This window comes from Seriola lalandi, unplaced genomic scaffold (genome assembly GCF_002814215.2).
Source record: "Seriola lalandi dorsalis isolate HSWRI2012SDOR001 ecotype SW California unplaced genomic scaffold, Sedor1 jcf7180002054062, whole genome shotgun sequence".
NCBI lineage: Eukaryota > Metazoa > Chordata > Actinopteri > Carangiformes > Carangidae > Seriola > Seriola lalandi.
In genome coordinates, this window is record NW_019524615.1 from 1189743 (window position 1) to 1203325 (window position 13583).

Consider the following 13583-nt stretch of genomic DNA (forward strand, 5'->3'; position numbering starts at 1 on the left):
AGTGAAAATGTTAAGTAGGAAAAAAATGAAAACGATTTGTTTTAAAAGCTGGAATCTGTCCATGTGACATGGCAGGTTTTCTCCTACACGGCCAATAAGGAGATCAGGACAGACGACTTGTGTCTAGATGTGTCCAAGCTAAACGGACCCGTCATGATGCTCAAGTGCCACCACCTGAAAGGCAACCAGCTCTGGGAGTACGACCCTGTGGTGAGTGGCAGATATTATGAAAATATACATGTAATGGTGTATGGGAGGAAATAATAAACGTACAGATTTATTGGTAGAGGAAATGTACGGATGATAAGATGCACAGCAGGTTCTCATGGTGGTCTTGACAGGTAGGGAAAATGCAGTTGTTAATTTACCCCATGAAAGTCTGGAAAGTTATAAAAAAAAAACAAAAAAACAATAACACTGGTGAAATGAAAACAATAAAGGAGAAAATGCAAAAAAAAAAAGTCAAAACAAAAGAACAAACAAACAAAAAAAGCAGGTTTTTGTCAGTATAAGTAAAAGTTCTTCCTGCAAGGGGCACAGCTCTTTTTTTTTTCTTTTTTTTTTTTTTTAAGTTTTCAAATGTTCCTTCATAAATAAAAAGGAAAACAAATTAATTCCCAGATTTCTTTTTAAACTGAAAATAATGAGCCCTGTGTATTCCCAGTACACAAACAGAATGACAGCACATATTTCAGACCAGCTGTCATTTCAGTCAGTGGGATATTTATTGTGCTCAGTTTTAGGGTAATATATCCTAGTTGACACATTACCCAGCCCAGCCACAGCATGCCTCACACTGAGAGCCAAAACTAAATTGTGCCTCAAAATTAAGGTCTAAAAAAAAGTATTTTGAGATAGAAAATTAAACTATGAAACTTGTGTGCAGATGTAGTATTTGAATAAAGATTTATGTACATGTGGATGTGAATTCTAATGAATCAGTTGAAAATCAGATGCATCCTCTCAAACACACACACCCACTCTGTGTTTCTCTGCTGTGCAGAAGCTGACTCTGGTCCACGTCAACAGTAACCAGTGTCTGGACAAGGCCAGCGAGGAGGACAGCCAGGTGCCCAGCGTCAGGGACTGCACACACACACGCTCTCAACAGTGGCTGCTCCGCAACGTCACACTACCAGAGGTCTTCTGACCACACTCCGCACACTCACAAACACACACACTCACACACACAGCGGCCCAGAGTAAGCAATGAGGGGAATGGACGTGTTTATGACGATTGGGCAACGGGAAAGGAAAGACTTCCCGTGAAGGGACTCGGGAAGAGAGTAGGACGGATTGGACGGTACTACCTCTGCCAGAGATCAGAGGAAGGAGTGTGTTCGACCCTCCTCAGAGCGGGAAGAGAGAAAAGACTCCCTCTGGGGGACGATGGCTGTTGTTTAATGTTTGTTTTGTTTTTTTAAAAAGAGATTTTAACCACGCCGAGTGACTCGCTCTTGGGCGTGAATATGAGACTGGCTGGTGGAGTCGAGGTTCTGCACTCACAGCTTCCCTGGACTAAGCAGTCCACCCCTCAGCTCTGTATTAAGGTTTACTGACTGCCTCTTATGAGAGAGTGTGTGCACTTACGTGTCTATGTGTGTGTGTGTGTGTGTGTGTGTATGTATGTGTGTGTGTTCTGAGATGAATGTATGCTTTGAGAAGGGGGCTGAATTCCTTGTTGATTTCTTTTTCTTTTCTTTTTTTTTTATTTAATTTTGTAATGGATTTTGAAAATGAACTCTGGTGAACTCTATGAAGAAGGGTGCATGAGTATGTGAGAGAGTGTGTGTATGTGTGAGACTGTCATGTATGCATGTGTCAGAGCCCCTCCTACAGTCTTGCAGCAGTATATGTCTCCCTCTAGTGTTACTCCTCGGCATTTCATCCTACAGACTGAAGTCTCCTCGCTGAGGGATTTTGCAAGGGACTGCACATAAAAAAAACAAGAGGACCGAACACGAGGACCCTACATCTGCCGTCAGCAGAGATCTAGTGATAGAGAAAAATGATGTTTGTGATATCTTGAGATTTCTATGTCCAGTTTTTACATGGCTTTGTCTGTTTCTACAGTCCTGTGAGAGTGCCACAGAGCAGTAACCCTAGTCTCTATGTCTGTCTCTGTTGTCTTTAAAGATGTTTAACATAGAGCTAACACACACACACACACGCACACACCAACACACACACACGCACAGACACACACACACACAGGATTCTGCATATGTAACTGATGTTCACTGCCTAATGTAGTGTTCAACCATAGGGAACTCTCCCATAAGGCACTGCATAGTCACACGCACACATCCTGTATACATATAGGAAAAAGGCTGCAATAGCCTGATACTTAAATCCATTTTGGCATATCTTCTTCTCAATGACCTCTTAAAAAATACACTCCAAGGGCTTCTTTCCTCCAGTGGAGTGTGTGGATGGATGCGTTAGTGTGGGTGTGAGCGTGTGTCTTCAGTACTAATCCCAGTTCATAAGTTCCCTGTTTACTAGAACAAACAGCTCTCAGAATCCTCCTGTTGGACAACCAAGAGCCCGTAGCATAGACTGACAGCAGATCAGCGTATACCTGCTTCCGTTGTACAAAAAGAGCAAAAGCTGCTTTTATTTGCTGAACAGAGCCGAGCCTCCGCACTCTCCTGAGGACATATCTACAGTAGGAAACGATGCCTGGAAAGTGTTTGTTAGAATATCAAAGAGACACCGCTGAGGTGTGTTTTGGAGAATTAATCAGGGACAGAACAATAATTGTAGAGAGCAGAAGGGGGAGGGAAAAGGGTTGAACTGTGGATTACAAAGAGCACAGCAGCAGCAGATGACATATCTTAATCCATAACCACATATCTCACTTTACAAGCTCACCTGCAATATTTCACTATTCGTATCTCAGTGAGCGAAACAGGCTGAACAGTTACATCAGTGTCTCATTTCCACAATCATGCTTTCTTTATACTTTTTTTGTATCACTCCTGTGGCTGCGAGTCAGGGCAGGAGAGGTGATTTCATAAAGGTTTTAACCATTTCAGCTTCCTCCAGTGGAGGAAGGGTTTACACATAGGACACGTCATTGGTTCATCTTTGTTGTGGACACAGTAGTGGGAGGAGGCCGTCGACTTTTTATTTTTATTTTTTCATGTCTGAGCGAGTGACTGTGTTGAGGATGTGAACGTTTTTTGATTGTGAGACAGAGGGGGTGTATCGATTGTTCTGATTTTGGGGGAGCGGGGGTTTGCAGTTGACTGACATGTCCAGGCTTCCACACTGAGCTGATCCAAATGTAGAAAATAAAGGTGAAAAAGTTTACAGAACAATATAAAGTTAGTGTTGATTTCTGCCTCTGTCTGCACACATGCTCACAAAACACACTTTCTCTTCAGTCACAAACAGTAACAGTGTACGAAGGTCACTGACGGTCGCTCTAATGTAGGAAGATAATTATATGAGTTAACTTTGATTTTAACTTGATGACTAAATACTTACCTCAACCAATATCAGTATTTGAGATTTTAATAAATATTAAATGAGGACTGTATATCTGCTGACATTCTACATAAACAAATGGGAATTGTTGAATTTGAGGTTAGGGTTGGTTTCTTGAAAACAGCAGTTGACCACTTAAACTCTATGGCATTCTCTTGTAAACAAACAAAAATTGTGTTCAGATTAGATTAGATAGCCTCTAGTCAAAAGGAACTATGTTTGTCCTTGAGACCTGACAAATAAATGCTTGTTTACTTGCTTGCAGTCCTGTTTTCCACTGCCTTGTCAGTGGCTTAGTGTGAAAGTTTTTTGAGAGCATGGAACATACAAGGACCCACTTGTAAAAACATTAATTCATTATCAACTACTGTTACCACAGGGTACCTTTAACGTCCACTTACTTGATTCATTGTGTGTAAGTGAACCTTCAGGGGAGATTTTCTTTTTTTTGTCAACTGCTGCTTCAAAGGTTGAAAATAAAACTTCAAGCTCAATTTTTAAGCCAACATGGAAAAGAAGTCGTAAAAGTGCCCCCATCACAACTGAGCAAAACTTTATCTGTTGACGAGAAGAGTGCTAGACTCAAAAGCTCCAGAACAAACAAGTAAGTAGACCTTGAGTCGACATTGTTTTTCTCATTTCTTAAATTTGTTGTTTTAAGAATGGTGATTTACACTGACCAGGAGATTTTATAGTTGATGTTGCTGCTTGAAGAGTTAAGCTTTTAAAACAAAGAGCAAGATTGATACTGAGTGGTAACCGCACAGTCATGAGGTGTGAACTGTGACCACTTCTGCATGAGGCAACCATGGGTGTAAAAAAGATTAATCTCTCTCTTATCTCCCCACAGTGAGAGGCACAGTGCTGCAGAAGAGTCTGGGCAGAATCAAGATAAGTCTTGTGGGGAACTGGGACTGTTCTGTGTTTTTAATCATCAGCAGTCTGAAGGTAGTGGAGTTGGGCTGCACTCTGAGTACATGTTTTGTGGAGAGTGGATTATTCAAACTCCTTGACTTGATCTGTTGAATTATTCATTTGTCAGGATTAGGCCCACAGAGAGCCATCAGGAAGACATATTAGACAACATCGTTTTGCATACAGATCTTTGATATTACATATTGATGTGTCTGCATTTGTTTTCTGAAACCATCTCCTGTATGGTAAATTGGGATGTTTATATACTAACACAGCTTCTCACTGCACATTACCAATGATTCCAGCTGAAATAAGACTAAAAACTGATGTGTCCGGCTCTCTTGCTTAGTCATACTGAGGAGTCAGAAAGGCAGAGAGCTCAGATGTCAAAGTGTAAATCTGTGTGAACTTGATCCTATAAATCACAGAAAGGTGAAACACCTGTGTGTGTCTCAGCAGAGAAAGACATCAACGCTCAGCTCGTGGTACGACTTAAAGACGCTACTGATATGGATTAAATGAACATTATCAACCAGAAGCAATGCATTTAGTTTAGGTGTAGACGTGTTAAATAATTTTGATAAATATGAAATGATTGATCTGTTATGTTGAGCAGCATGTAGTCTATGGCATAGTTTGATTCGATTAATTTCTGGATGTTTGTTGCTCTTACTTGATTATGGGGATGTGAATATTATTTAAAATGATTTAAGCATAATGCTGCAAACAAAAAATGTGAATGTATGGTTAATTGTTCATGAAATAAAAACGAATGTAGTGAAAAAAAAAATTAGTTAAGTAAGAGATGAATAATAGGTAAATGAGGAAATTTAAAGAGAGGATGTGTTTTATATTGAGAATAATAGATTTTGTGTACAATTTTCTTTTGTTTCTTAGAGGTTTCTTATCAAATTAAAAAACAACTCAGTATCAAAACAAACTGGACTGAGAATAAAAGTAAGAAAAGTAAAGTGAGTTGTCCTGTGTGTCCATGTAACCAAGCCATTTTCAAGATTGGGCAGGAGCTGAACAAAAATCTTGTATAACTTGACACTCAGGAAAGGCAGATTGTGACATTTCCTGCAACGTGGCTGTTTGGCAGAGGCATAAAACTAATTCTAGTTTTATTAGACATTTAACAGGAAAAGATGGCTGGCTTCACCAGCAGCCGCGCTGTAGATTTCCATGGATTTGATATATATTCTGTCCATCTGTCCAGAGCCTTGCTGACACATTAACAATCTGTAAAGCCTTCACAGAACAGATGATGCCATCTGACTCAACTCACACAAACATAGAGGGAGGGTTTAACTTGAATTCATCCAGGGAAAGTAAGATTTTGAATGCTTGATTTTTCTTAATTTTCTGGCCTGCTTTATATTAACACAGGTCAACAATATCTGCCTGGTGAGCTGCTTGCTGCTCCTTACTCGCTCGCCCACCGCAGGCCACTTAGTGGTTTCAGAAGGGTTTACAATAATACTTTTCCATTTGTAAACCCTTTCTCTTTATTCCAGAGCCAGAACTGAGTCATTACCCATGATAAGCTCTCATGTTCATTTGACACAGTACAATATTCTGCTCTGTGATTCTAATCTTATACATCACTTTAAAGTCTACTGAAATATATTAGCAGTTTAGCAGCAGTTGAGATGTTTTGCTTGTCAACTTTTTTCCTTCGTATCACTGAGTAAACACTCAAATCTCCAGACCAACCTGTTCAGGGTATACATGGACTAACTGATTTTGTAGCTTTTTTAAAAAAAGGAGTTACACAACAAATCATCTGTATTTCAAATAATAATGTTTATTGTGTCAGTGCATAATCAGTAAATGAAAAAAACAGCAAAAATACGAAATTAAAACAATTTTAGTTAAACACTGAAACAATTGCTAAATTACACGCTTGTTCCAACCCAGACCACATCACCACTCTCTCACCCTCCGGTGGTTTACACAGTAGCCATGAATGATCAGTGTGTCACATTACATACACAGTTCACCTGTACAGCCGTTTTATTAAAGCTTCAAGCAATGTAAACTACTTCATATTCTCCTTTCAGAAAAGTGCTCTGACTATAAAGTATGGGGTGGACAAGTGCAAGAACGGAGGAGGTGAGTAAAAATTATATGCATACAAGACATTGCTAAGGGATGTGAGGTGTTTGAGGTCTGAACTGCTGATAAAATCATGTGATGGGGATGTAAGTCACAGCCATACCAAAAGTTGAAAAGTGCTCACAAAAATATTCAGTCAGACTTGTCAAGGTCCTCTGAGTATAAACATCCTTCAATACTGGCAGATCAGCTAAGTGGGTTAAAAATGAAAAGCTTGGTTGTAGTTGCACTCACAGTGTGTTACATAAATAAATTAAAAATGTAGAAAACAGAATCTGTCAGATTTCAGACTCAGACCAGATTCCCTGAACGCACAGAGCGCAGGGCTAAAACCTGAGTCTAAACCTTTAGCCATTAACAAAATACTAAAAAGCCTGGTTCAGGCCAGCAGGAGTATACATCTTTGTTAAAGCAGAGAACTAGTGATGCAGACTCACAGCTACTACCACTGAAATGTGAATAACACATTAAGTGAAACTACAGACAGTCAATGACTCGTTCTTTTGAGCCAGGCGTGAGGACTTTTGTGGCCAGCTTTCACTACAAGCTCTACTTGAGCCTCCATGAGGAGAGAGGTAGGGAGTACAATACTAAACAACACAACAATATACTGTTGCTTAACCATAGGGTGTGCAGGGTATACTAGGGGGCTGTGTAGAAAAAATATATCATCTTACAATTCACAAATCACATGAAAATTTTAGTTGTTTGTCAGCATCACAAAATCAATTTAAGCACTGAGTTCTGAAAGATGATTTGATTAGAAGGAATGTATCCATCCATATATGTGACTTTTTATGCCTTACTAAACAATGTTTTTATGGCTTTTAATGTCCTACAATATTATTATGTTTTTACAATGACATTAAATGATTTTTTGTGATTTACAATACAATACTATGTCCTTTTTTTGAATTTTTTGCCTGACTATTCTATGTCCTTTTTTTTACTTTTGATGCCTTGCTATATTATGTCATTTTTCTGACTTTTTATATCTTACTGTACTGTGTCGTTTTTATAGATTTTTATGCCTTAATATGCTATGTCATTTTTATGACGTTTTATACCATACTATAGTGTGTCCTTTTTATGAATTTTTAAGCCTTACTTTACTGTGACATTTTTATGACTTTTTGTGGTTTACAATACTATGTCCTTTTTTTTACTTTTTATGCCCGACTATATTTTGAGGTTTGAGTTTTTATGCCTTACTAGACTATGTTATTTTTATGATGTTATTGCCTTACTATACTATATCATTTTTATGACTTTTTATGCCTTACTATACTATATCGTTTTTATGACTTTTTGTCCCCTAATATACTGTGTTCTTTTTATGACTTTGTATGCCTTACTATACTATCACATTTTTATGCCTCATTATTCTATGTGGTTTTGGTGACTTTTTGTGTCTTACTATACTATGTAGTTTTTATGACTTTTTGTGCCTTTCATACTATGTCGTTTTTATGACATTTTATGCCTTACGATACTATAACTTTTTATACCACACTATACTGTATCCTTTTTATGAGTTTTTATGCCTTACTGTACTATGTCGTTTTTAGGACGTTTTCTACCTTACTGATGATTATATGAGTCGTCGTTTTTATGACTTTGTAAGCCTATGACGTTTTATACCCTGAGGATTTTGAGTTTTTATAACTTACTATACTTGAATTTGAATGAATTTTTATGCCTTACTGTACTATTTTTTTGACTTTTTATGCCTCACTATACTATGTGTTTTGACTTTTTATGCCTTATTGTACTAGCATGTTTTATGAATTTTTATGCCTTACTCAACAATGATATTTTTGAATTTTTATGGCTTTTTATGATTTAAAATGATAAAATGTTTTATGTCATACTATGCTGTGTCGTTTTAATTACTTTTTGTGCTTTACTGTAATATGAAGTTTGTATGACTTTTAATAAACTATGACATTTTTATGCCATCCAATACTTCGTTTTTTAATATTTTTTATGTCTTAATATTTTATATTGTTTTTAGTACATTTTATGCCTTACTATACTATATTGTTTTCGTGATTTTTTATACCTTACCATAGTATTTTGTTTGTATAATTTTTTATGGCTTACTATAGTATGTCATTTTTGTAATTTTTATGCCTTACGCCTTACTATACTTAAATGTTTTTAAAAATTTTTATGCCTTATTGTATTAAGTCGTTTTCATGTTTTTTTATGCCTTACTATACTAAGTAATTTTTATGTCTTTTTGCCTTACTTTACTATGTCGGTTTTTTGCCTTGCTATACTATGGCGTTTTTGTGACTTTTTATGCCTAAGTATACACTGTCGTTTTTATGACTTTTTAAGCTGAATTATGACGTTTTTGTGCCCGAATATATTTCATGACTTTTTAGTGCCTTACTATGCTATGTCGTTCTTATGACTTTTTGTGCCTTACTATACTATGTCGTTTTTATGAAGTTTTATGCCTTATGATACTATGATGTTTTTATGACTTTTTATTCTATGTCATTTTTGTAACTTTTTATACTTGCCTATAATTAATCGTTTTTATGACTTTTTAGGCCTCATTATACTATGTCGGTTTTTTGGCTTACTATAATATGGCGTTTTTGTGACGTTTTATGCCTTACTATACTATGTTGTTTTTATGCCTTACTATTCTTTGATGGTTTTAGGAGTTTTTATGCCTTACTAAACTATGTGGTTTTGGTAACTTTTTATGCCTTACTATACTATGTCGTTTTTATGATGTTTTATGCCTTACGATACTATGATGTTTTTATGATATTTTATGACTTTTTATAGCATACTATACTGTGTCCTTTTCATGATTTTTTATGCCTTACTATACTGTCTTTTTTACGACTTTTTATAACTTACTTTACTATGTCTGTTTATAGCTTACGGTATTTTTATGTTTTTGAGTTTTTTAACTTGAAAATACTGTTTTGTTTTATGACTTTTTGTGCATTATTATACTATGTTGTTCTTATGAATTTTTATGCCTTACTGTATTATGTGGTTTTTGTGACTTTTTATGCTTTATTATACTATGTTGGTTTTTTGCCTTATTATACTTTGATAATTATATAACTTTTAATGCTTTCCTATATGCTCTTGTTTTCATGACTTTTTATACCGTAATATACTTTGATGTTTTTATGAGTTTTTATGCCTTACTATACTATGTCATTTTTGTGACTTTATATGCCTTACTATATTATGTCGTTCTTATGCCTTATTGTACTATGACGATTTCACAAGTTTTTATGCCTTATTGTAATATGACATTTTCATTTAATTTAACTATACTATGTGGTTTTGGTGACTTTTTATGCCTTACTTTACTTTGTTGTTTTTATGACTTTTTGTGGCTTAATAGATTGTGTTGTTTTTATTACTTTTTATACCTTACTTATACTAGTAAGTTTTTATGCCTTATTATTTTATGTGGTTTTGGTGACTTTTTATGCCTACCTATACTATGTCATTTTTATTACTTTTTATGCCTAACTATACTGTGTCCTTTCTTTGACTTTTTGTGTGTTATTGTACTAGCATGTTTTAATGACTTTATATGCATTACTCAACGATTATATTTTTGAATTTTTATGAGTTTTCATGATTTACAATGATATGTTTTTGTACAATATTATGTTTTGTTTTTTTATGACTTTGAATGCTTCCTATCCTTTTTCATTTTCGTGAGTTTTTATGCCGTACTATACTGAGATGGTTTTACGCCTTACAATACTGTTTCGTATTCATGTCTTTTTGTGCTTTACTGTGATATGAAGTTTATATGACTTTTAATAAACTATGACAAGTTTATACCTTCCTATACGTTGTCAATTTTATTAATTTTTATGCCTTAATATTTTATATTGTTTTAAGTATATGTTATGCCTATCTATACTATGTTTTGTTTTTGTGTCTTACTATACTTTGATGTTTTTATGAGTTTTTATGCCTTACTATACTACATCGTTTCTATGAATTTTTATTCCTTACTATACTATGTCATTTTCATGACTTTTTGTACCTTATTGTACTATGACAGTTACATGACTTTTTATGCCGTACCATAGTATGTCTTTTTTATGACATTTTATGCCATACTATACTATGATGTTTTTATGTCTTACTATACTATGATGTTTTAATGCTTTAGTATACTATCACGTTTGTATGACTTTTTATGCCTTACTATACTATGACGTCTTAATGCCTTACTATAATATCACGTTTTTGTGACTTTTTATGCCTTACTATACTATGACATTTTTATGACTTTTTATGTCTTACTATACTATGATGTTTTTATGCCTTACTTATACTATGATGTTTTTATGACTTTTTTTGCCTTACTATACTATGCTATTTTTATGACTTTTTATGCCTTACTATACTATGTCATTTTCATGTTTTTATGCCTTACTATACTATGACGTTTTTATGACTTTTTTTGCCTTACTATACTATGCTATTTTTATGACTTTTTATGCCTTACTATACTATGTCATCATCTTTTTTGCCTTACTATACTATGTCGTTTCTATGAGTTTTTATGGCTTACTATACTATGACATTTTTATGACTTTTTATGCCTTATTATACTATATCGTCTTAATTCCTTACTATACTATTACGTTTTTATGACTTTTTATGCCTTTCTATACTATGTTGTTTTTATGACTTTTCATGCCTTACTATACTATGTCTTTTTTATGACTTTTTATGCCTTACTATACTATGACGTTTTTATGACTTTTTATGCCTTACTATACTATGACGTTTTTATGACTTATTATACTATGAGGTTTTTATTCCTTACTATACTATGAGGTTTTTATGACTTTTTATGCTTTACTATACTATGACCTTTTTATTACTTTTAATGCCTTATTATACTATGAGGTTTTTATGCCTTACTATACTATGACGTTTTTATGACTTTTTATGCCTTACTATACTATATCGTTTTAAAGCCTTACTATACTATGAGCTTGTTATGACTTTTTATGCCTTACTATACTATGAAGTTTTTATGGCTTTTTATGCCTTACTATACTATGATGTTTTTAGGCCTTACTATACTATGACGTTTTTATGAATTTTCATGCATTACTATACTATGACGTTTTTATGGCTTTTTATGCTTTACTATACTATGAGGATTTTATGACTTTTTATGCCTTACTATACTATATCGTCTTAATGCCCTACTATACTATGACGTTTTTATAAATTTTTATGCCTTGCTATACTATGACGTTTTTATGGCTTTTTATGCCTTACTATACTATGACATTTTTATGACTTTTTATGCCTTACTATACTATATCGTCTTAATGCCTTGCTATACTATGACGTTTTTATTACTTTTAATGCCTTATTATACTATGATATTTTTATGCCTTACTATACTATATCGTCTTAATGCCTAACTATACTATGTCGTTTTTATGACTTTTAATGCCTTACTACACTATGTCATTTTTAAGACTTTTTTTGCCTTACTATACTATGACGTTTTTATGACTTTTCATGCACTATTATACTATGTCGTTTTTATGACTTTTCGTGCCTTATTACACTGTCGTTTATATGACTTTTTATGCCTACTATACTATGATATTTTTATGCCTTAGTGTACTATGATGTTTTTATGACTTTTCATGCGTTACTATACTATGTTGTCATTATGCCTTACTATACTATGACGTTTTTATGACTTTTTTTGCATTACTATACTATGTCGTTTGTATGACTTTTAATGCCTAATATACTATGATGTTTTTATGCCTTACTATACTATGATGTTTTTACAACATTTTATGCCTTACTATACTATGTTGTTTTCATGACTTTTCATGCATTACTATACTATGTCATTTGTATGACTTTTAATGCCTTACTATACTATGAGGTTTTTATGCCTTAGTATACTGTGATGTTTTTATGACTTTTTATGCCTTACTATACTGTATCGTCTTAATGCCTTACTATATTATGAAGTTTTTATGACTTTTTATGCCTTACTATACTATGATGTTTTTATGCCTTACTATACTATGCTATTTTCTTGACTTTTTATGCCTTACTATACTATGACGTTTTTATGACTTTTCATGCCTTACTATACTATGTTGTTTTTATTACTTTTAATGCCTTATTATACTATGATGTTTTTATGCCTTAATATACTATGTCGTTTTTATGAATTTTCATGCATTACTATACTATGTCGTTTTTATGACTTTTTATGCCTTACTATACTATGTTGTTTTTAAGACTTTTAATGCCTTATTATACTATGATGTTTTTATGCCTTACTATACTATGTCGTTTTTATTACTTTTAAAGCCTTATTATACTATGATGTTTTTATGCCTTACTATACTATGTCGTTTTTATGACTTTTTATGCCTTACTATACTATATCGTCTTAATGCCTTACTATACTATGACGTTTTTATGACTTTTCATGCCTTACTATACTATGTCGTTTTTATTACTTTTAATGCCTTATTATACTATGATGTTTTTATGCCTTAATATACTATGTTGTTTTTATGAATTTTCATGCATTACTATACTATGACGTTTTTATGACTTTTTATGCCATACTATATTATGTCGTTTTTATTACTTTTAATGCCTTATTATACTAGATGTTTTCATGCATTACTATACTATGTCGTTTTTATGACTTTTTATGCATTACTATACTATGACGTTTTTATGACTTTTTATGCCGTACTATACTATGACGTTTTTATGACTTTTCATGCCTTACTATACTGTCGTTTTTATTACTTTTAATGCCTTATTATACTATGATGTTTTTATGCCTTAGTGTACTATGATGTTTTTATGACTTTTCATGCGTTACTATACTATGTTGTCATTATGCCTTACTATACTATGACGTTTTTATGACTTTTTATGCCTTACTATACTATGTTGTTTTCATGACTTTTCATGCATTACTATACTATGTCGTTTGTATGACTTTTAATGCCTAATATACTATGATGTTTTTATGCCTTACTATA

General features: G+C 33.7%; 1 protein-coding gene across 2 annotated transcripts in view; it reads left to right on the forward strand.

The window, feature by feature from the left end:
* galnt1 (UDP-N-acetyl-alpha-D-galactosamine:polypeptide N-acetylgalactosaminyltransferase 1) overlaps positions 1 to 3329 on the forward strand; it is a 38913-nt gene extending 35584 nt beyond the window's left edge. For both annotated transcript variants that reach the window (XM_087173179.1, XM_023403138.2), the window contains 2 exons: positions 76 to 210; positions 1004 to 3329. In XM_087173179.1, the coding sequence (XP_087029305.1) occupies positions 76 to 210; positions 1004 to 1150 (282 nt within the window). In that variant the 3' untranslated portion in view covers positions 1151 to 3329. The remainder of the gene's footprint in view (positions 1 to 75; positions 211 to 1003) is intronic.
* Positions 3330 to 13583: the final 10254 nt, after the last annotated feature.